This window comes from Pteronotus mesoamericanus, unplaced genomic scaffold (assembly GCF_021234165.1).
Source record: "Pteronotus mesoamericanus isolate MK-2021 breed Mesoamerican mustached bat unplaced genomic scaffold, CSHL_Meso_final contig_74, whole genome shotgun sequence".
NCBI classification, from domain to species: domain Eukaryota; kingdom Metazoa; phylum Chordata; class Mammalia; order Chiroptera; family Mormoopidae; genus Pteronotus; species Pteronotus mesoamericanus.
This window is the reverse complement of record NW_026555247.1, coordinates 36,225,395-36,247,541: the sequence shown is the minus strand read 5'-3', so window position 1 is coordinate 36,247,541 and position 22,147 is coordinate 36,225,395. Positions and strand designations below refer to the sequence as shown.

Below are 22,147 nucleotides of genomic sequence, written 5' to 3'. Positions count from 1 at the left end.
GCCGACGGGGCAGTGCCCTGGGGCACCGAGCACAGCCCGACACAGACAGGCCATCAACAAAGGGTTCATATTCTGTACCGTACAATGTCCTCTGCCATACAAGGAATTTGCTTTGTGACACTAGGGGTCTGAAGTTCCAATTTTAAACCACGTTTAAAGAACATTCGTTGGAGGGAAATGCTCCCCGGCTGGTTTCTGTCACGCGACCCTGGCCCTTCGTCGTCCCCCTCCCCCCCGCGAGGAGAATAGCTCTCTCTCTACCCCCCCTCACCTCGGTGATAATGGCCTTGTGCTGTTTAATCCTCTTCAGTTCTTCCTCACAGCTCATGATGTATGATCTGGACAGAGGCAGCGGCTTCCCGTTCCGACAGAGAACTGTCTGGCACTTGCCCACATTAGCAGAGGTCAAGGTGAAGGATCCTCCTGGGTCCACAGGGTCGTGCTTGATGTGACAAAGGACAGCAGCGCCTCCGAGTTTCTGCCCAGCAGTACCAAGTTTCCTGGGATCCAAAGAGAGAGTGTAAAAACCCATCACAGCCTATGGCGTGTCTGTTTTGCTAACTCAACAGAAGGCGGACGGTCCACTGGACAGGGCAAGGCGGGGAGCAGGACCTGGGGTTCAAGGGAGCCTCTTCACCAAGGAAGGCGCCGCCCGCCTTCTCAGAGGACAGGGCCCCACGGAATCTGACACGCGCACCCTCATGCAGAGGGGTCCGCTCCCAGCCGGGGCAGAGGCCCAAGCTGATGTGGAATGAAAGAGCTCTTGTCCTGCTGTGCCCAGCCCGCCACTCCCGGAGCGGCACACTCCAGGGACAGTGGGGGAATGACCGCCGAGAGCCCTCCCCACCCCCTCTGAAGTCCACGGGCCACAGACAACCAAGTCAGCCGGCCACCCCTCCCCCTGTGCAAGGATGTCGGCCGGGGGGGCTTCACCGCACTGGGCCGTCTGTGTTCTTCTCTTGATGGCGGAGACTTGCTGGACCAGCAATGCCAATTCTAGAACATTCACAGAAAGGACATCCTAGATTCCAGCTCCACAGCGCTTTCACTCACGACCATCAACCCGCTGACTTACTGATTACACAAAGCACCTGCAGGTCCCGGCACTCGAGGGGGGCCCCGCAGGCAGCGGAGCCAGCCAGGCCCCGCTGATCGCGCGCGCGGCAGCACGAGGGGAAGACGGACAGCGCCTGTCTACAGGGCAGACCCTCGGGTTCCCTTGGCTCCTGTCCCGTCTAGGTTAGGAAAGTGGCAATACCAGACGTGGAAGCCAGGGCTGCCTATGCACACGCGTGACCTATCACACAAAGACCGTCCAGTTCTCCGAGAAAAGGTCACCACACATCCTCTAGCCTATTACCAGACAGGGAAAACCAGAGGCCTGTGAATGACCCTGAATATGGACCAGCAGTTGGGGTATGAACCCTGACTCCTGGGTTTGGCTCTGGGCACGGCCCGTGCACCGCTGCTTTCTCTCACAGGCACACTGACCACTGTGAGCAAGGCCAGAAACGGGTGCTATCCTGTGGAAAGTACAGCTAATAATCAGAGTTCGAGGTTCTTATGTTTTTAATTCTTATCCAGCGCTGGTCTGTGACAAGCAGACGCTTGGCGGTGTGTGAAGGGCACGTGCCGGGGGGCAGTGTGCATGTGTGTGTATGTTATCTATTTGCTTGTTTGCTTGGACAAGATGGGGGTGAACACAGAAAAGCAGGGAGACATCCCCGGTAGTCGGAACACTGTCTGGGGTCTTACTGCCCAAGGTCCAATTCTGGTTGCGCCCTCTACTAGCTCTTAGCACAGTGCCCTTCGCCTCTCTGTACCTAAGTTTTCTGTCAGTAAAATAAGATCAGTAACAGTACCTATCCCACTGGGTACAATGTAAGGTATTTGGAATAATGACTAGTTCATATAAAGGACTCATTAAATATCAGCGACGAGCAGGATGCCCACTGAGAATCGGGAAGGGAGTTGGGTCTAGCAGCAAAGCCCCTCCCTGGGCTCTTCAAGAGACCTAACCATTCATGACTTCGGGGAACCTGAACGGCTTCTCCAAAGCAGCATTCCGTAGCAGATACTTTTTCCACTACTCTTACAAAGATACTTACTCTGGCAGAGTACCCAGGGAGAGAGAGGAGAGAGAAAAAAGATAGTCATTGTTCCTATGACTTTCAGATCACTTTCCACTTCCTGGTCCCGCACAAGCACATGTTTGCAGAACAATATTAATAGACAGGCAATGTCTTTACAACCTACAAAGCCATTAAAGTGACAAAGGAACCAGCAATCCTTTGAATGATGGAATGCTTATTTAACGCTCAGCACTAAGAGGTACAAACATTCCAAAATTTCTATGGTGACCTTCAGCTCTAGGCAATGGCCTAGGATTCTGCCAGCAACACTGACTTGAACATTTAATAAAGGGGACTCCCACAAAGTTGTCAAAACATCAGTGTGCCTTGGAGCGAACACAGTCCATCCCTGATGCTCAGGCAAAGACAGGTCGCCTGCATGCATCTTGCACACCCGCATTCAACAACAGTGCTTTGAGATCTCTGAGCACCTATTTTTCTAACCAGGGGGCAAACACTCAAAGAACAAGAAAACACACAGCAGAGGTTCTCAATTTTACCTTTGCATAACGATGAATGTATTGACCATGTATTCTTCTTCATTTTTCGTTTTCTGCAGCTCTTCTGCCAAAATGTCACTCATAGTACACTGCAGAAGGTAGGGCACCTCCACGTTCCGGTCTCCATCAAACACACCATAGAGGGCCTCCCGGTTGTCACAGAAGTTATTCACCGACAGAGCTGCAACACACAACCTGCAAAGCAAGGACGCTTGGGGGTCAGGTCTGATTGTCCCTTCTCTGTGCCCGATCCAACTCTGTTTTCTTTCAGGTTTGTCTACTCCAGTCTGTCTCTTTCTTCATGACCCCAGACAGATTAAAAACAGCTCAACTAACCTGTTAATTTCTATCAGCTAATATCTGTAAGCAAAGAAGAATGACTGACACATATTTATGCTACACATGGGGCTCCCAGCACTCCTTTCTTCTGATGACATTATTTGTAAACAGTGGTGAAAAGAGAATAGGAGACATGGGAAATAACACAATTATAAATCTGTATGCCCATATTCATTCACAAAAAGTTATTAAGGAGAACTTCCACATCAGGCAAAAATGGAGTAGCAACTGAAGCATTGGAAAATATGAGAAATACAGGAAAAGTATATAAAAACATATCAAAGGTCTCAAACTCCAAGTATTTCACATGCGTTAGCTGATCTTGACAACAACCACGTGAAGACAGGTAGTATTTTTAATGCCATCTTACAGATGAGGACATTAAACCAAAAAGGGGTTGAGGAACTGCTCAAGGTCATTCGGCAACTAATCACCGAGCCCAGATGCAAAGCCAGGCGGCCTGGCTCTTATGTCGGCACCGTCCAATTCCTGCCTCAGTTTATTAAGAAAAATAAGTAAAAAATTACCAAGTTACATGGTAATTAGCAGCAAAGTGCAATTTAATAATGTAATATCAAATCATTTTCTAATTTTGTCTTCCTTCTGTAGGCTCCCCTCGTTAGTTAAAATAAGGGCAGGGGGAGGGGGAAGGAATAAAAAAATGATGTGTTTCTTTTAAAGCACAGTAGTGACTTTTCTTTTCCACTGACGCTTCCCGTTTGTTTTTTAGTCTGAGGAAGGACCTAATTTATCCCGTTGAAGCTCCCAGCCTGGGTTTCCCCAGAGGATCTGGGTGACCGAGAGGCAACACAACACCTCCAGGGGCAGGAGGGCGGGAAAGAAGAGAGCACAGGCATCTCCGGAGACTTGGGGGCAGGGACAACCACCGTGCTGGCCTTCCCTCAAGATGGCGGGCAGCAGCTCCTTGTTTATGTAATAGTCTATCTACAAGTCAAAAGAAAATCCTCGAGAAGCTTCTGCTGGCAAAACCAAAGGTAAAAAAAGCACGGGACATAAAGTGAAGGCTTGGCGGTGTGGGCCTTCTGAGGTGCTGGTAACATTCTAGTATTTGAAAGAGGTGGCAATTTGCAGGTGAGGTTCACATTAGGACGATTAACGGAGCTGTGTGCCTACCATTCACATACCTTTTTGTACCTGTTGCTACACTTTAATATAACAACATTTTTCAAAAAGTAATTGTGGAAAGAGGAATTACGCAAAAATATTAATTGGTCATTGCTTCATTAATATGAGTGGGTAACACATTTTAATATCCAAAGATGTTTAGAAACCAATCTTGGATTTTACGTTGGTGTTTGTTAATTCGAAAGCAATTTCACGTACTAGTGTTGGGAAGCAAGACCTAACGCTTTTCATCTAAAAAGAAAGATCTCTAGCAAGGAACTTTCCAAAGAATGTATCATTTCTTCCCTCTCCCCCAACTACAATGACATATGCTGCAAAGTACACAGAAACACCGCGACACCCAGGGCCCAGATACCACTGGGGGCCAGTGGAACAGGGTGTTGAAATGGGGACCACCTCTCCTCTAGCCAGCACGAAGCCACCACACTCTTAGAGAGGAAAGGATCAGTGTGTCAGATGCAGAACTTGAGCTGATTCTGTTTCCCGTCCCAAAGAAGAGCCAGCAGCATGGCGCCCACGATTCCACCTTTTATTCCCCACGAAGCGAACCCAGCCAGCCAGTGGTTCTCAAAGCTGGATGTGCATCAGAATCACTGGGGGGACCGGGCGATTCTGCAAGCCATTCTGGTTCAACGGCCCTTGTTGGAGAACTCTGTCCAAGCCTGTCATCCGACTGATTCTCGTGTGCACCCAGGGTTGAATACCTATGTGAGCTATTGTTGGGTCCGCCTCCACTTTCTGTTCTTCCCTCCTCTCAGTATGTTGTGTCCTTGTACTTGAGCTAATTAAATTATGCCTATTGGAATTTATAGGATTCTTTACTTTTCTAGTACCAATTATTAGCAGCTCTTGATAAAAAACAAGCAAGCCTGCAGAGCTTGATTACAATTCTCAGGAAAATCAACATTTGCATCGAAGACAGGGAAGGGTGGTGATGACAGGGAAGAGAGAGAAATTCAGATGGACATGTCCTGGTGGCAAGACAAGCAGCTGCACTACAGAAAACGGTCACCAAACTCTTGATGAGCTCATTTAGGTCAAAGAAACGGCTCCCTAGGAGCACTGGCTGGTCACTGCGTAAGCGATCTTGAATATGGACAATCAGGGGTATCTCTTTAACATGATCCCGTTTTGCTGGGTAAACAGGCTTCAGAGAAAGAGAAAGGGGCTTTTTAAAAGAGCAAGGATGCATTTCAATACTTCTGCCTCCTCCAAACACAGGAGTCTCACAGATATAATGTGTCAGTTACACTGTATCCTAGCAACATCTCTCTCACAAAGAGAGAGTATGCGATGCCAAGCAGGGCTCCCTTAACGTTCAAATGCACCTAAGTTGTGCGGAGGCCTGACTTTGGGGAAGCACGCTCAAGTGGAAGTATCACCCGAGGCGAGCGGGTGCCAGCACTGGGCTTCTTTCTGCCCCACTACAGGGGGCAGCGGGCAGGAGGGCTCCACCCTCAGCTCCGCCCACTCACTTGTTTTTCACCCCGGAAGCTTCAGTGTAGCCATGGCTCCACACAGCTGGGGCTCCAGAGGCATCTCCTGGCGAAGGCTGATCAATCTTGAAGCAGCGGATATTACTAACAAGAGAACCAGAAGGGACAGGCATAGTTAAAACCAAACATGTACAAGTTGCTACCTTTATCTGAGAAAGAAAAAATACCTGCTAGGCACTCTGTACTTATCATTTCTTACTGTGTTTTAAGTGTCTGAAGTAGTTTTTAAAAAATTTTATTTTATTTTTTTAAAAGAGGGAGAGGACAGGGGTGGGGGGAGAGAAAAAAAAAAAAGAACATCAATTTGTCACTCCACTTCTCCATGCATTCGTTGGCCGATTCTTGTATTTGCTCTGACTGGGGATCGAACCTGTAACCTTGGTGTATTGGAGTGAGGCTCTAACCAACTGAGCTGTCCAGCCAGGGCCTAAAGTGTCTGAAGCATTAGTCAGCAACAATAACTAGCTACTACGCACAATGAAAACAAAGGGGCAAACACCCAGAGCATGAACGTTAATTTTTATCGGTCTTCTGTGTCAACTATTAGAGACTTTTACACGCGTTGCACTGGATGGCAGCTCTCTCGGGAATGAAAAAAACAGCTCTCAACCTTGACATGAGAAAAGAAAATCTAACTACTAAGTTGTGTGCATGTTACATGCATGCCCAGATTTGAAAAGATCAAAACCTAAGTCATGATTATATTGTGTTTGGATGATGTGAGACAATTGTGCAATGTTCATCCTCAAAAACACTTTCTGCCCCTATTACCGCTTAAAATATTTCACAAATATTATCGAGGACTCGCCATCCCCTAAGGCTTCCAACTCTTTCCTCATTTGCACAGCCATCCTTGCTAAGGCTAATATAATAAAATTACAAAGTAAACGAAGAGAGTGTCAATAAATTACATGTTAACTACTGTAGATTTAAACTGGGAGACAAGTTCTTATCTCACCTCTGTTTCCATATGCTGCAATTGGCCCAATAGGACCCACAACAGAAATAATAAAAGGGTAAACTCTCAAATGGGGTTTATTAAAAACCAGCCTACTAGGAAGCATTCAGTGCCCCAAACAGGAAGTCATACAGATGTGAAGTAGGTTTTTAAAAAGGCTGGCTGCCACATGGTGAAATAAATCCTTCCTACTTGTAAATTGCCACCAGCCCCTCCCTCCCCTTATGTAAACTGAGGAAAAAGCATCTGTATAATCTCTTAACTTAAACAACACCTAAACACTCATCATGACTCCAAGGATTTTAACGACCTATTGGCATACATTAACTCTTAAGATATAACAAATACTGAATACCTCTCTTCTAAGAACCATTCAACTCTAAGCAGTAAATTGATATTGAATAGTATTCCCTTTACTTCTAGAAATAGTGGTGGCAATTTGAGATTTAAAAACATTTTGTTAAAGCAAAGTTTATACTCTCAATTACCAGCAAACATTCACTTGTCCCTTTACCTGAAAAAGCTGGAAAACATAAAAATCATAGATAGTACCAACAGAAAAGCCCAAAATCAAATTAGTACCTCGCTTTACAGTAGGGCGAAACATATATCCCCCTTTTCAAAGCCTTCAGTCCTCCAGTAAGAGAGGAGTGCTACAAAAGACAGGCTACCGTCCTTAGTGCTCCGCACGGCCGGTGCCATGTGCTCCCCACGTGCAACGCTACACAACGCGATGGCTTCTGGAAGCACACTAAAGGCTACCTCTCACTGCAACTGTGCTACCTTTCCGAATTCTAGAGGAAAGCTGAAGGCGCATTTCTAAAGACATTTATACTTTTTCCAGGCACAACACAGAGCCTTCAAAGAAACAATTCCATTTCCTAGCCTGATCGTTAAAGAGTACATAATCCTCAAACGCTCCCATAATCTTCTCCCATGCAGCAGCCGTGTCCCATTCTCCGCCTCGCTGAACACAGCGTGGCTGAGCAGCTGTCTGAGGCGACCTGAATTCTGGCTCTTGTACATCTTTAAGTGGGTCTGAGACAGTCTGGGAGCTGGAGCTCAGTCACGCAGAAAGGTCACTAGATGCACTTACCCTGGCTCACACAGAACAAACAGGCTGACCCTCTAAAAGTGCAAGCAATACATTAGATACGGAAACGCTCCTGAGTTACTAAAAAGCCACAATCTTCTAGATGTGAAACAGAAGGTAACATTTTTACATAAGAGTATTATGATTTCATTGTCTGTTACTTTTCTAAAAACCTGGGAGAACACATGTGCTTCACTCCAGTCGCTCAGGCCACTGCAGTAATATATGCTCATTGCAGAGAACTGAACAAAGAGACGTTCCCTCATACACATATAACCGTGGGTTGGTGGGTCTGTCTGTCTATGGATCTGTCTATGGGTTTTTCTCTCTTTCCTGATTAAATCATGGACATTTCCCATCATTTTAAATTGATCCTAAATAAAATGAGAAATATCTCAATGATTATGCGATACCCAAAATAAACACATTTCTGATTAATTTTTTGAATCAATTTTTGCCAGAGAAAACTCTGCTCTCAGCAGGGGACTATTTTTAGAAGCCTGACACGCAGGACCACTGGCTCTTAAGAAAAGCCGCCTGCACGTGCAGCCCTCTAGGAGCACAGAGATGGAGGGAACCCTTACCATTTAAATATTTAATGCTTCCTTCATGTCCTGATAAAGCTGAACACATCTTTTCATGTTACTGTTTCTTTTGTTAAATGTTAATGTTTTTCACTTGAGTATTTTTTTTACTGACTTATATAAGAACATTTTCTATTAAATATTAATGCTTTTATTTTCATATTTTCGCCAAAGTTTCTTCTTGGTTTGTCATTCCTTTTAGATTTACTCTTGGTAGCTTTGGGAATAGACATTTAAACCTTTTATGCAGAAAAAGTATTTTTATATATAAACACACCTAACATAAATATCAAAGCAAAACTACGTATCTTGATTTCTCTTTTTGTGATCCTCCCCCCCTTTTTTGACCTAAAAATTCCTTTTCTGGTTTGTGAGTATAGTCATATAATTTCTTCTCACACTTATTTATATATTTAGTTTTTATCCTCACCCTAGGACATGCTTAGAGAAGGGAAGGGAGAGAAAGAAACATCAATGCAAGAGACAAACATCGATGGGTTGCCTCTCGTACGTGCCCCCACTGGGGACCAAACCTACAAGCCAGGCATGTGCTCTGACTGGGAACCGAACCTGCAACCCCTCTGTCTATGGGACGACACTCCAACCAACTGAGCCACACTGCCCAGGGCTGATTTCTTCTTACTTTTAAACATTATTTCACTTTATAGATTTAACTCTTTCATTTTGCTGAAATTTATTTCCGTGTGAGGTAAGAATTCAACTTTTATTTTTCTCCAAACAGCTAGCTGCATTTATTAACAGATTTTGATGTAATTATTTTTAATACAAAAATTTCATATCCTATTTGTAAAACTACTCAAATATCTGGATACATACGGAATGTATTTTGATAACACATGGACTCTTCCTTCTGAGAAGTACCTTCTAGAATACATCCCCCCAACCCCATCCTAGAGATGAGGAAACTGAGGCCTGGGCAGACTAAGGCAGGTGGGCCAAGGCTCCGCGGCTGACCCCGAAACAGTGGAGGGAGCCTAGTCGCCTTGGCTTCCCGAGGACACTCTATCCAACCAGTACCCTTTGGTCGCATATCAAAATCAGTGTTCTCATCGAGTACTTACAATACCAGCAAATAGGCATGGACTGGGCCAATTCCATCCAGAACCACCTTAAATGATTTTCAAATTTTGGTCTGCACTAAAGGTTAGGATAGTTTTAGTGGACCGGAAGTAGTATTCGTACTACTTTTCTTTTCAACATTCTACTCTCTTTTTTCAGTTTTCCCTCAGATCAGAGAAGATGACTCTCAGCCACAGACACTACAACAGGGTTTAAGTGTATTGCACACATAATGGTTAACGGTTGTCAATTTCCAAGGTTGGTACTTTAAGATATACAGCAAAAAAGTCCAGCACTTCAGACAGGTTTAAGAAAATTAAGATCACCCCAAATCCTATTATACAGAGAATAACACTATGTTAACATTTTTTAAAAATAGCACTTCAGGTGTTTTTCTAGGCGTGCATGAGCACACACATGTAGACATACTATCCAATGCCCAGAAGATTCATTTTGCAAAAAGTGCAATGATACTATACAAATTTCTTCATTAGCTTTTTTTTTCCACTTAGCATTATACTGTGGAGACTTTGAGTTAGCAACATATAATACTCATCTGTGGAGTATAATTTAAATCTATTTTTCAACCTTTAGCATTCTGTGATAACATTCCTATAAAGACATCTGTTCTAATGAGGTTACCTTACCGTTAGTATTCTACAGAGAACTGGAACCTGTAATTCTCCGTCAGCCTCAGGAATGAGACAACATCAATGCACTCCTTCCCAACATACGAAGGGAACTTCACATAATCTAACTATCCCACATTCCCAATTTTGTTTAAATAATTGGGATTTTACTTCCAAGTTGTTAATTTTCCCACACTATTCATCTCTCCAAACCCTACGGAAACATCTGCATTACACGTCACCCGTGTGATCAGTAACTGAGGTGTACGTTTATGTGTTGGCCATTTGTTGCCCTCCCCTGTGTCTTTATTTCCTGTGTTCCCCTTTGAATTCATTATTGTTGTGCCTTTTTGTCTGGGTATTTTCTAAAAAGATTTCCAGAAGGACACCTGAGTGTCCAACGATTAGAATTCTTCTTGGCCCTCCATTTTGGTGGAGTACAGACTTGTAAATCGCTCCCAACGCGTGCAAGCAGCTAGTGAGCTATGGATGCTCCAGACTGACGTTTCTACTCTGTCAGAACCCTGTTGCCTGTGGACAATGACAGGGCTGTGATGCTTCACACAACACTTACTTCAGCAGCTCCAGGGTTTTGTGGTCGAGGGCCAGCCGAGGGTTGCCCGTCAGGTCTAGTTCTTGCAATTTTGGAGGCAGGTTTTCTGGTAAAGTGACTTCGCTGAGCTCATTACAGCTCAGGTCCACACACTGCAGGACAAGTGAAAACAAGAAAGACGGTCAGGTGACTCTACGCTCTCACGCTCCAAAGCGGAATCAGGCTGACTATTCACTACGTTGCACTGCTCAAAGGCCGGCAAGTAAGTTCGGCTGCTACCCTGCCAGAGATGAGGAAAACAGATTTTGCTAAATGTGGTTTAAATTTTTACTCTCTTTGAATCATGCAAAAAAAGAAAACCCATGCTCTTTATTCTCTCCATCTTTACCCTTCTAAGTTTATCCCTACAGTTTAAAAGTAAGCATTAACTGAAAAACCCTAAGGATGGTTTTTCTTACTGCTGACAGAGTCTGTGTGCCTGGTGTGGTCAGGAGGGTCAGGGTTACACCACCAAAATGGAACTTCTTAAAACAAACAAAAAACAAGCAAAATGAGGAAAAGGCAGATCAAAATACTCAAAATGAGAAGATACTTCAAAACAAACTAAGAAATTGGTAAAAGATAGACTAGCAGATGGGCCGTCTACTATATCCAAGAGAAAAAGGCTCGAATCAAACAGGGATCCTGCCCTCCAGGCACTGCAAACCTGGGTCCTCCCTGCAGCAGCCACCCCCTAATCTCACTTAGAAAAGAAGCACAAAAAGGGTCAGCATGTTGATTAGAACACAAAACAAAGGATCAAAACAGAACCAGAGGCCTAGAAACAAGGAACAAGCTGACAGCGCACAGGGTGATGGGGGAGGGGGAGGAGGTTGTCTTGGTCAGTCCCGGAACAGGTGTATGTGGCCCCTGGACACGGACAACGGAGTGGGGACCGACTGTGGGAGGGAGAAGGGGTGCGCAGCACAAGAGAGAGCAAGGGGTGAGAATTGGGACAACTATAATACAACAACAATTAAAAAAAAAAAAAAAAAGGACACAAATTCCGTGTTATCTGTGAATGGGAATACCTCCTTCCTCACAAAGCCTATGTCAGACTTAAATAAGGTTAAGTCCTCCTACGGGTGTTGCGCTTCTGCTTTGGGAGCAGGGAAGCAGGGCAGGAGGCTCATCCTGGGATAAGCGAGAACAAGAGTAACTGCTTGTTTTTCCGGGTAAGAGAATGCGGACGCGCAATGCAGCAGGGTGGGATGGAAAGCATCCAATTATCTGGCTTGAGCTGGCACCTTACTATAATTTAAAAAAATGCCCGACGAGTCTATTAAAAATCTTGGGATAGTTTGAAAGCAAAGTGTATCCAAGAATTTCAGAATCTTAAAAGCTGCCAAAATCACCTTTATCTGGAAAAATTCTTTGAGAACTTAAATGTATAATAGATTGGGGAAAATAAGAACCTATATTTTTGAAGGAATATATTCTTAACTGACTTCAAACAATATAATGTTTCTCAAACACTTTAATGCTCTTGCTTCCAAACAGTAGCGATGATACAAAAGTATATTGCAATTTTAAATAATTACTTTTTATTACAAGAGCATTATAACCCTATTACAAAAAGCTGGACAAATAGAAAGCTTAGAAAACGTACCCTTAAATTTAGCATCCTAACACTACTAGGTAACATTCTTGTAGGCTTATTATGAATATAAAAAACTTTAAAAATCATAGACGTTAGCACAGTTTCATTACATTTCACTTATTCCATACCTTCACTACCATCACCTTTAACAGCGTTAATAATTTGAGTGCAAGTACAATAATTCACTTAACCTAAAGGTTCATAATAGGGAAATGGTCATCTCCTTTTTGTTTTGTTTTTCTAATTACAAATAATGGTTGCATGAATAGTCAAGTGGACTTTAATGAAAAATTAATAATATTGGTTAATAATAATTTATCCTGTCAGGAGAGTCAGTATACATCACAGATAACAAATGATATAAATAAAATCTACTAGATAATTTTGAAACATGACCTAAAGGACTTGCAGGTGTGGGTAACTTAAAACATAAGTGGTTGACAGAAATGAATTCAGAGGTGAGAGCATGCCTTATGGGAAAAGATTAAAGACATCTTAGAACATTACCAAATTTTATAAAATTGGTAGCAACATTTTATAATGCGACCTAAAGATTTAAACTTTCAGAGTTCTGCCAGTGTAAGCTGCTCCTCCTTTAAATGACCAAATTATGAAATGAGGTTCACAGGGTATTTACTGATAAAGGTAACAGTGGAGGTGGCGGAGCAGGTCTTCTTAGCGATGGTGCCAACGCACTAGCTGCTGCTGGGGCCCATTAGCTCACCAGCCTCGAACCCACTGCAGCCAGCCCCCCGCAGCGCATCCCTTCTCTGCGCCAGCCCAGCTCCCCTGGGGGACTAGACCACAGCCTAGCTTTGCACCCAGTCTCCCTTCCCTCTGACCCACTCGCCACAAGGCTGTTGTCACGGTGACTCTGATGTGGTTTATTCCGCTGCTCTCACTCCTCCTGCCCTTCAATCTGCCACCAAACGCCTCAATATGTCAAACAAGGCACATGTCAACCAGGTGAATGTATAAAAACTGCTGTCGTAAAAAACTATGCGTGCTATTTCAAGCATCTTCAAATGCCTGATACATCAAGTTTACATCAGAAGGTGCCTGAAAAGCGAGGGATGGCTAAGTAGGACAGCTTTTGTTCCTTATTAGGGGACTAGAGCGTGTGCCAGAGTGTATAAACCACTGAGTTATTTTTTTAGCAAGCATAAAACTGATGAAAAGCAGAATGCTAAGATGCAAATGAAAAACTACATTTTACATCTATAAAAAATTTGTACTTTTGCACCAACACACACACACATGAATGAAAGCTGTTACATGCCCTTCCTCCTGGTGAACAGGGCCGTCCCGTCAGCCTGCCCGAGTCGGGGGCCGGCAGCTGCACCGACCTGGCGCCCCAACGCTGCTCGCCTCGGCACCTCAGCTCCCTCACCTGCCAAGAGGGAGTATCTGTTCTGCCAATTTCATTAAACTGAAGTGAACGTCTGGTGACTAATGGGGCTGTACCTACGTGGGGAATTTTTATGAGTTGGGTGCTGTGGTGGATGCTGCTTAATCAGGGGGACTGGAGGGGAGGAGTGCACAGTAATAACATTAGGTTTTTCAAGCTGCTGTCACCGCTGATTCAGTCTTTGAGCCTGGAAACAAGCAGGACAGTGTATTAGGACATCAGGCAGGTGGGAAGGGCTGGTGGCCCTGGGGCTAGACTCAGGCCATACAGCGTGTGAGGGGCAGGACCTGGGATAGAGTTTTCCCTACCCCACCCTGGGTTTTTGTTTTGGGGTTTTTTACCCTCTGCTCACTCAACAGTGTGCTCAGTGGTTAGAAAGGATGGAACAAAGACAATTGAGGGTCTCTAGGCTGCGTAAGTCTAACAACAGTGCAAACACCTCGAATGACCCAATGAGAGACGATTCTCTTTGCAGACCTGAAGCCTGAAGTTTGTGGAGTCAAGCCACACACCTTGATCTCCGGGAGCTGCATAACTTCGGGAAAGACCTCGATGCAGTTGGAGTGGGCGACCACGGTATGCATGCGCCGGCAGTTTGTGATGGTTGTTGGGATGGCTTTCAGTTTGTTCCCACTGACGTCGACTTCTTCAAGTTCCTCCAGTTTAGCCATTTTACTAAAAAGAGAGAAAATCCAAGGGCAGGGAGTCAAAAGATAATTATAAGGCAAATTAAAGAGAAAATAATACATAACAAAAATCAAAGGGGAATTTACTAGGACTTTAAAGATTCTTTAAAGATTCACTTGTAATAGGCATTTTAACAAACAACACCATCTTTTTTTCACTATTGTTTTTGAATATCAAAGTATTTTAACTTCTCCTTTCTTACTACAAAACAAAAACTGTTAACCTGAACTCTTCAAATTGGCAACAAGAAGAAAAATAGATGTCTTTTTCCACTGAAAACTGTATGTGAATTAAGACCCTGGCAACAAATCACCTTGCTATGTAGCTTAGTCTAAACGCCAATGAAAATCCTGCTCAAATAGGTCAAAAGTTAGGATTAATCCAGTATCGGTGCTTTTGAAGAGCTTAGTTGGAGGGTCTGACTTCCTTTGTTTTGGCCCTGAAAACTCGGGTTGGAGGAGGAGGGGGTTATATGACACATGAAAGGTACATTTTCTCCTAAAACCACACTCCCTAGTTCCTCCGCCATCACCGTGGCAGCAGGTGCTGGTGTGTGTGTGTTGGGGGCGGGGAGCCTGCGGAGGCTGAAGGTCGTCTGAGTCATCTCTCGCCACCGACTGGCTGGCAGCGTCCCAAGTTAGGCCGTGCCCCAGAGAAATTTCTCTGGACTCCTCCTAAACTCCCACAAAGAAGGAATCTCTCTGATCTAGCCCTGATAACATGTCCTGACGTAATCTAACACTTTCGTTAAACAACATTTTTTCTTCTTCAATCTCAATCTATATTTAATCTTAGGAAAACTGTTGAGTTAGGGTGTCTTGTATTTTCTGTAAATTTGGGGGGAAAAGCTGTCCGCCTCTGCAGCCCTGTACTACACACACCATCAGACACTGAGCCGCCACTCCCTTTCCTGCCACTGGGGGTGCCGGGTCCCCAGTGAGTGCAGCTCATGTGTCATTTGGGTCATTTAGGTTACAGTTATTGGTGTCTTCTCTGCTTGCTATGGTTTCATTTGTCACAATAAACCTTTACAAGCTTTAGCAAAGAACTCTTTACTATTCTTTCTGTTATCTCTCACATATAAAAGTTGTATTATTTGCTTACCTTGAAAGTAAGTACATGCCTAATATACTACAAGAACTATGTTTTTGCCTTATGAAATCAGGTCTTTTAATCTCATAAATATCCAACGTGGTATTCGGATATGCTACAAACAACATCACATACAAAGACTGTGAAGCAATCCATTCACAGCAGCCTGAATTTGTAAGACTATTATTGGAATATGTTATCAGCATATTTGGAAAAGAAATGTGGAAAAATCAGTGGATAATGGCATGAGAAATGACTGAAAGCATAGAAATCAGGCCCAAGAAGGAAGCTAGAGGAAGGGATGTCCCTCCGCAGGGAAAGATGGCCCTGCCCACAGGAGCCATTCCATTCGCTGGTCTACCCTCGGCCTGACCACCTGTGAGGCATGGGCGGAGGGGCGGGTGGGGGGCGGCGCGGTGAGTCCTGGGCCTGCCTGCCCGTAGGGGAGCTGCTGTGCCCCATCACAGCCACCAGGGAGACAGGGGTTGCTGCCCAACGGGCTTTGATTGGGCGCCTAAGAAATGCTCTGCACTTCAGGTGGTTACCGTGGGTGTGCATCCTAGGGGGACATTCCCAGAATTCGAGCTTGATAATCGGTCCTCCTGCAGGGCTCAGACATTCTAATCTGAAACAAGACACTGAGCCTTGTCAGATCTATTATCCTATGTGATTATCATGTTTTCTTGCCAACATATCATCTCCCCATTCCACAGTATGGTATACAGAAGGTTAAAAAAATTGAACCATTAACATCAAATGAAGGGAAAAGCTACAGAAATAAATATCTACCATGAACAAGAGAGTGATACTTTAAGTCGATGCTAGTCTTGACGGCTCAGAGGAGGCTGTGCCAGGATTTTGCTTTGGCCCGGGGCTCAGCTGCAGTTAGCAGGATACCAGAGGGGTTAGTGTTGCTTCTTTGATGTGTGGGCATGTGTTCCAAGTCCCAACTTGTGAGATGGGTGAGTGCCCACGGCACGGAAGGGGAGTGAATCCTTCGTGGCGGGCTCAGTGCGTGGGCTCCCTCAAGGCCAGACACAATGCCACTGGTTGTAGACACTAGAGATCAACCTCAAAATATTAAAAGTAGACTCTCCCGAGAGCCAGAACTCATTTGTAAGGTCACACGGTTTCTGTGGTTGCACAGGCTACCACTGCTTCTTTACTGTACCACACACACAAACACAAAAGCTGGTAGCTAATTAAGAACCTTCAAGTTCCTTGTTTATGTTCTAATTATCACATGCCATATTAGGTTAAATTTTTAAAAAATTATTTGGACTGGTTAAAAAGAAGCAGAAGAAAAAAATACATTGGCTAAATAACGTACCTTATTTCAAACCCCTAAGAATGTTCTAGTGATTGAGCCTTTGGATACACTCACATTTAAAAAACCAACACATCTCTGTTTAGGGGAATGGTAATCATGGCTTATATAAAAGACAACTGTGAAGAAGAATCAGGAAGCAACAAGCCTGACATTATCTGGGAAATGAACATTTTAGCTTTCGCCTTTCCCTCTGCGAATTCATTTTCAGAAACACAATGAAAAACATCACTCTGTGATCTCTTACCTTGCTGGAAAGCTCTGAAGTCGGTTATAGGCCATGTGCAGGATCTTCAGATGGGGGTGTCCTGTTAACAAGGACACGCACTTATCTGTGAGGTTGTTGTTTGTCAGATACAACTCCTGTAAAATGCTGCTCGTCTCTTCAGAAAGTGTGGCCGGAGGAAGGGTTTCCAGTTTGTTCGCAGATGCATTCAGGAACCTCAGGCTGCAATAACAAAATGCAACAAAGTCCTTCTGATAAGCCAGAGCTCTTGCCCAGATGCCTCAAACACGCAACATATTAGAAACTGGGTTTGGAAACAGGAATTTCAAGATAGGACCTGGCTTTAGCCAGCATGAAGATACCTGACCTTGCTATCTGTGATGAACACAACAGCGATCTACGTGTGTTAAATACAAAGAGAGAAATCAATTTTTGTGGAAGCACAAAGGTGAGAGGAAGTGACTAATTTTATAGCTGATGGAGAGTGATGGAGAAGAAAGAGTGATAAAGTAAATTATTTTGCCGTTAGGAACAGAAAAACAATTGCCTATTTTCTTTAAAAGAGCTCAAGGTAATAAAGCCATCAGATATTAGATTATAACACAAGTAAATCACATAGTGACTAAGTCTCCGTCAGTACGTTGTTACATTTTACTGACACAAATTCACAAGTGCAGGAGCTGATCTGCTCTGATAATTGAACATTATAAAGCTGGGGTAATAAAGAATTAAAACCACACAATCAACAGGCCGAACCTCACACATGCAGTGTTGAGCGAAAGAGGCCAGAGAGCAGCGGATGCGCGGCGTGAGGCGGGCACTACAGAGCTCCGAACGAGGCAGAATGAGCCTATGGTGCTAGAGTGAGGGGAAACGGGGGCAGCATCCAGGAGAGGGCCTTTGGTTTTTCTAACATCTCTCGTTCTTGATCTGGGTGCGGGGTACACGAGTGCGCCCATTTTGAGAAAATTCACCATATGCTACACTTATGATTTGGCCCCTTTTCTCTAGCTATATATTATGCTTCAAAAAGTTTTATATTAAAACAAATAAACAGCATATATATAACCTATATATGCAACTGGTTATCCAAGTGAGAGCATGAACAATGACTAAAATATCAAGAATGTTTTCATACCGAAGATAACTGAAATTGTCAAAAACAGTAATCCCACTGTTATTGTGAGACACAGATAAATGCAAAATGTGAAGCTGCACAGCTGCAACAGATCCCTGGCCGTGGTCAGGCTCCGCATCGTGGGGAAGGGAAGGGAAGGACAGAGCGGGAACTACGTGTGGCTCATGGGTCAGGCAAACCTCGCTTCGCACGGGACCTCCACAGCATGTGCGCCACTGGGAAGCTGCAGCCACCGGCACAGGGAGAGCGTCAGCCCACAGGACCCGCCTGCGGCAGCTGCAAGGTCAAAGCTGCCCTGTTTCCTTACCTAGAACTACCCTGGTCATGAACCTCCACTCTCTTGTTTTAAAATAACCTGGTCGGAAGTTTCCAGGATCCAATTCAGAACTATTCTGCCATATGTTTGGGAAAAATAACAAAATCTCCCATTAAAAAAAAGCACATGGGATACCAGGTGTCGCTATTTTTAACCTTGGATGGAAAAATGGCCCTGCGTTCACGGGCCGTGGACTGGCGGCCCAAGCGCGCGGCCGCTAACGCAAGGCTCCCGACTTCACAGCCCCACCGGCGCGCCACACGCACGCCCGGCTCCACTGCTGTCCGAGGGAAAGCAGCTTCCCCAAAATAGAACATTTTCCATTAAAGAAACATGTATTCTGTTGACATTAAAAGAAGAAGAAAAAAAAAAGGAAGTTAGAAAAGGGCTGTACAGGCCATAAATAGTCATGGGAAATTACAGTCGTGTGTGCTGCAGAGAAGAAAATAAAGGTCATTCACGCAGCTTCTGAAAGGGTTTTGAACTAGGAAGGAAACCAGTTTCAGCTCCATAGCTCTTCAGAGGGTTTTTATGAGTCTGTTTCTTTGGGTTCCATGTATATCACCTGACTTAAATACTCTGTATGGAATTTCTTTGGTATAGAATTAGAAAAAATTAAAATGTATTGTCCTAAAATACCATGAATTGGGGTTTGCTGGGAAACTGACAATCTCACTAAAACACAATTCTCTAGGAAACATGTAGTTATAGATACAGGAAAAAAAGGAGAAATTAATATAAATGTTTGCATACTTTTAAGGCAGAAAAGGAGGAGATATTGATTTGAAAGGAGAAAAGATTGACAAGTGAATGCTCATCTTGAAAGCTGCAGATGGAACTTTAAAAACCATTCACACCACCTGAATGAAGGCAGGGCAGTGATTTCCAAAAAGACTTGTTCTCTCATCTTGTTGAAATATGACTGTACTGAAGGAGCCCATACTTTTTTTATTTTAAATTTTAGAAATGTGTATTTCTGTTTAAAAAAAAGATTTTATTTATTGATTTTTTAGAGAGAGGGGAAAGTAGGAAGAAAGGGAGGGAGAGAAACATCAATAGGTGGGTGCCCCTTGCATGCCCCCCACTGGGGACCTTACCAGCAACCCAGGCGTGTGCCCTGACGGGGAATCACACTGGTGACCCTTTGGTTCGCAGGCCTGCGCTCAATCCACTGAGCCACGCCAGCCGGGGTGAAGGAGCTATATACTCTCTATGGGAAATTAAGGGGGAAAAGAGCCCCACATCCTACCCCTCCAGGAATAAAACCAGTTGAAACCACGCTGGCTAGTCCCAAAGGATTGTATTTACACTGAATAAAGCCTGACTGAGTCATCTTGTCAGTCAATGGGCGGAAAGCAAACAGTCGGGCTAAAAAGATTTTCCATTATAATGGTCTCAGGAAAATTAAATTCAGTACTCACTCTCTTAAATAGAAAACACTTGTCCCACAACCTTGCAACATTTCAGGACACAAATTAAATTGGTTTAATGTAGGTGTTGTATTTCCACCAGAGCGAACAACTACTTTAATTTCGCAAAATTTAATAGTTTGACTTAATATATAGGGTATAACCCGACCCCTTGCTTCCAACTAAATTCCTAAAGCCCTAAATTTGGTCTCACCCTCAACAGGATGTGATAAAATACTGTTTTATGTGCCAAGGGATGGTTCGCCCCTGCAACCCTTACTCTGCAACCCTCTCTTCTAATGAGAAAAAAAAGAATACTGTATCACCGCTTTCCTTTCCTTTGCAGTGTGCTCATTGTAGAAACCACAGCTTGTTCCCATTTTCTATTTCATTTGATTCTCCCATCTTCCCAAGGATGAACCCCTCATACTTCACAGAAGACAGAAACTGAAGCTGAGAAAAGTCACATTACTTGGCAATAGTTAAACAGCAATTAGTGACAGAGCCAGAATGAAAATACGGATCTCTCCAAAATTCAAATGGTAAAAACAGTAATAATAAAACATTTTCCTGAGGACATTTTTATAGCCCCTTCTCTCCAAAAAAGCTGGAGGTCAAACAGGACACCTGCTGGGTAGCAGGAAGACCACACATGAACCGCCCATCAAACTCAATTCTTAAAGTAACTTAATAAGTAGCACAGGGCTCAAAAACTTTCCTTAGCAGAAGTGCGAAAGTTGGAGAGAAAAGACACCCATGCATGGCTCCTACCCTAATACGTCGGGAAGCTGCCCACAAGAATAGTGAAATAAATCCACTTCTTGCTTCTTAAGCAATAGGTCTGTTCTTCCTTGGCACATTCTGTCCATCTCTGGCTCATCTAATTTTTTTTGGTTTTGTTCTGTTTTTAATTGTTTTTTAGTAATTTCCAGCATACCCATAAATTTTACAGCCAAACTAACCCCTGAAACAAAGCACAGGATTTGGTACAACAGATTTATTTACCTATTGGTTGGGCATACCAGGCATTCTGCATTTAAATATTTTTCCAGGGGATCAGTACTGGGACTTGCCAGCTATTAAAAATATAAAAGGTTAAGATTCTAAGCCCAGCAAAACTCTTCTATTTTTATTTTTGGCCCCAAAGTGTTCCAGAAATGTCAAACAAAAACAATCTAAATTCCTTATCTTTTGTCTTTTTTGTCTTTAACTTTAACTATATTTATTGGGGTGACTCTGGTTAATAGAATCATACAGGTTTCAAGTGTACATTTCCATGATACTAGGTCTGTATGCTCTGCTGTGTGCCCACCACCTTCAGTTAAACCACCTTTTACAACACAGCACTTCTGACAATTTCATCCATTTTCATAAGGCTGATGGCTCTTAAAAGCAAGGGCTTCCAGATTTTTATGATGGTAACCAAGAGTACAAATTACATTTTACACGACCACCCAGTACGGTACACATGCAAAACATTTATGTGTAACTCAAACAAAAGTTTCATGAAACTGTATTTAACTTCCCTCTTATGCCGGTACTTTCTACCCTATTTTTTTTTTTTTAAGTGCTGGTAGATTAATGTTATACTCCACTAGTCAGTTTGAAAAAGAAGCACCGTTGTTAATTGTCTAGGGACATCACCTAATAGTGGGGGGATTGCAAGTGAACGAGGAGTGTGTACAAGTCCGACAGAACTCACACACTATTATTTTGGAAAGTCTGAAAATCTGCCTGGCTTGGGCAATAAAGACCTTAAGGCAGTAACGTAAAGGAACAAAAGTTCTATAGATGTAAGAATTGTTAAATAAGAACTTGGAAAGAATTCATTGTAAAATTTACATGTAATTATTTAATCAACACTGATGCAATCCGATAAATTCTCTACAGGCCCTAATTTCATCAGTTACCCCAGTGATGTCCTCTGTTTGGCCCAGGATCCGGCCCAGGACCCACGCGGCATTTCATTCTCACGCCCTCTTAGCCTTCTCTGATCAGCCTCATCTGCCTCAAGTGACTCTGACACTTCTGAAAACTACTAGCTGGTTTGTAGAATATCTTTCGATTTAGGTTGTATCATCACCAGAATAAGCTGAAACATTTTGGCAAAAATACACAGAAGCGATATTGTGCCCTCCTATCAGACGGTACAGGATCCTCAACTTCAACGCCCCCAGACAGTCTTATTAAGTAGGTTAGAGGAAAGGTCTAAGAAGCTATGGGATTAAAAATTCTGATCACTGGCCAGGTGAGTCAGTGGAATTGAGAGAAGGGCCAGGAATCTGCACATTTAATAAGTAATCTAGGGGATTCTTAAAAACACATTTTGAGAAATATTGTTTTATTTCACAATGGCTCTCAAAAAATTAAGACCGTCACAAGATAGCTTTAAAAA

The 22,147-nt window shown here is 43.6% G+C and overlaps 1 protein-coding gene across 1 annotated transcript in view; it reads right to left on the bottom strand.

Annotated features, from left to right (window-relative positions):
• Positions 1-22,147, bottom strand: part of PHLPP1 (PH domain and leucine rich repeat protein phosphatase 1) — a 174,039-nt gene that overhangs the window by 4,307 nt on the left and 147,585 nt on the right. The window contains exons 12-17 of the mRNA XM_054583763.1: positions 16,911-17,111; positions 14,070-14,232; positions 10,532-10,662; positions 5,593-5,697; positions 2,633-2,827; positions 272-500 (exon numbers count right to left, since the gene is read on the bottom strand). Coding sequence (XP_054439738.1) covers positions 272-500; positions 2,633-2,827; positions 5,593-5,697; positions 10,532-10,662; positions 14,070-14,232; positions 16,911-17,111 — 1,024 coding nt within the window. The remainder of the gene's footprint in view (positions 1-271; positions 501-2,632; positions 2,828-5,592; positions 5,698-10,531; positions 10,663-14,069; positions 14,233-16,910; positions 17,112-22,147) is intronic.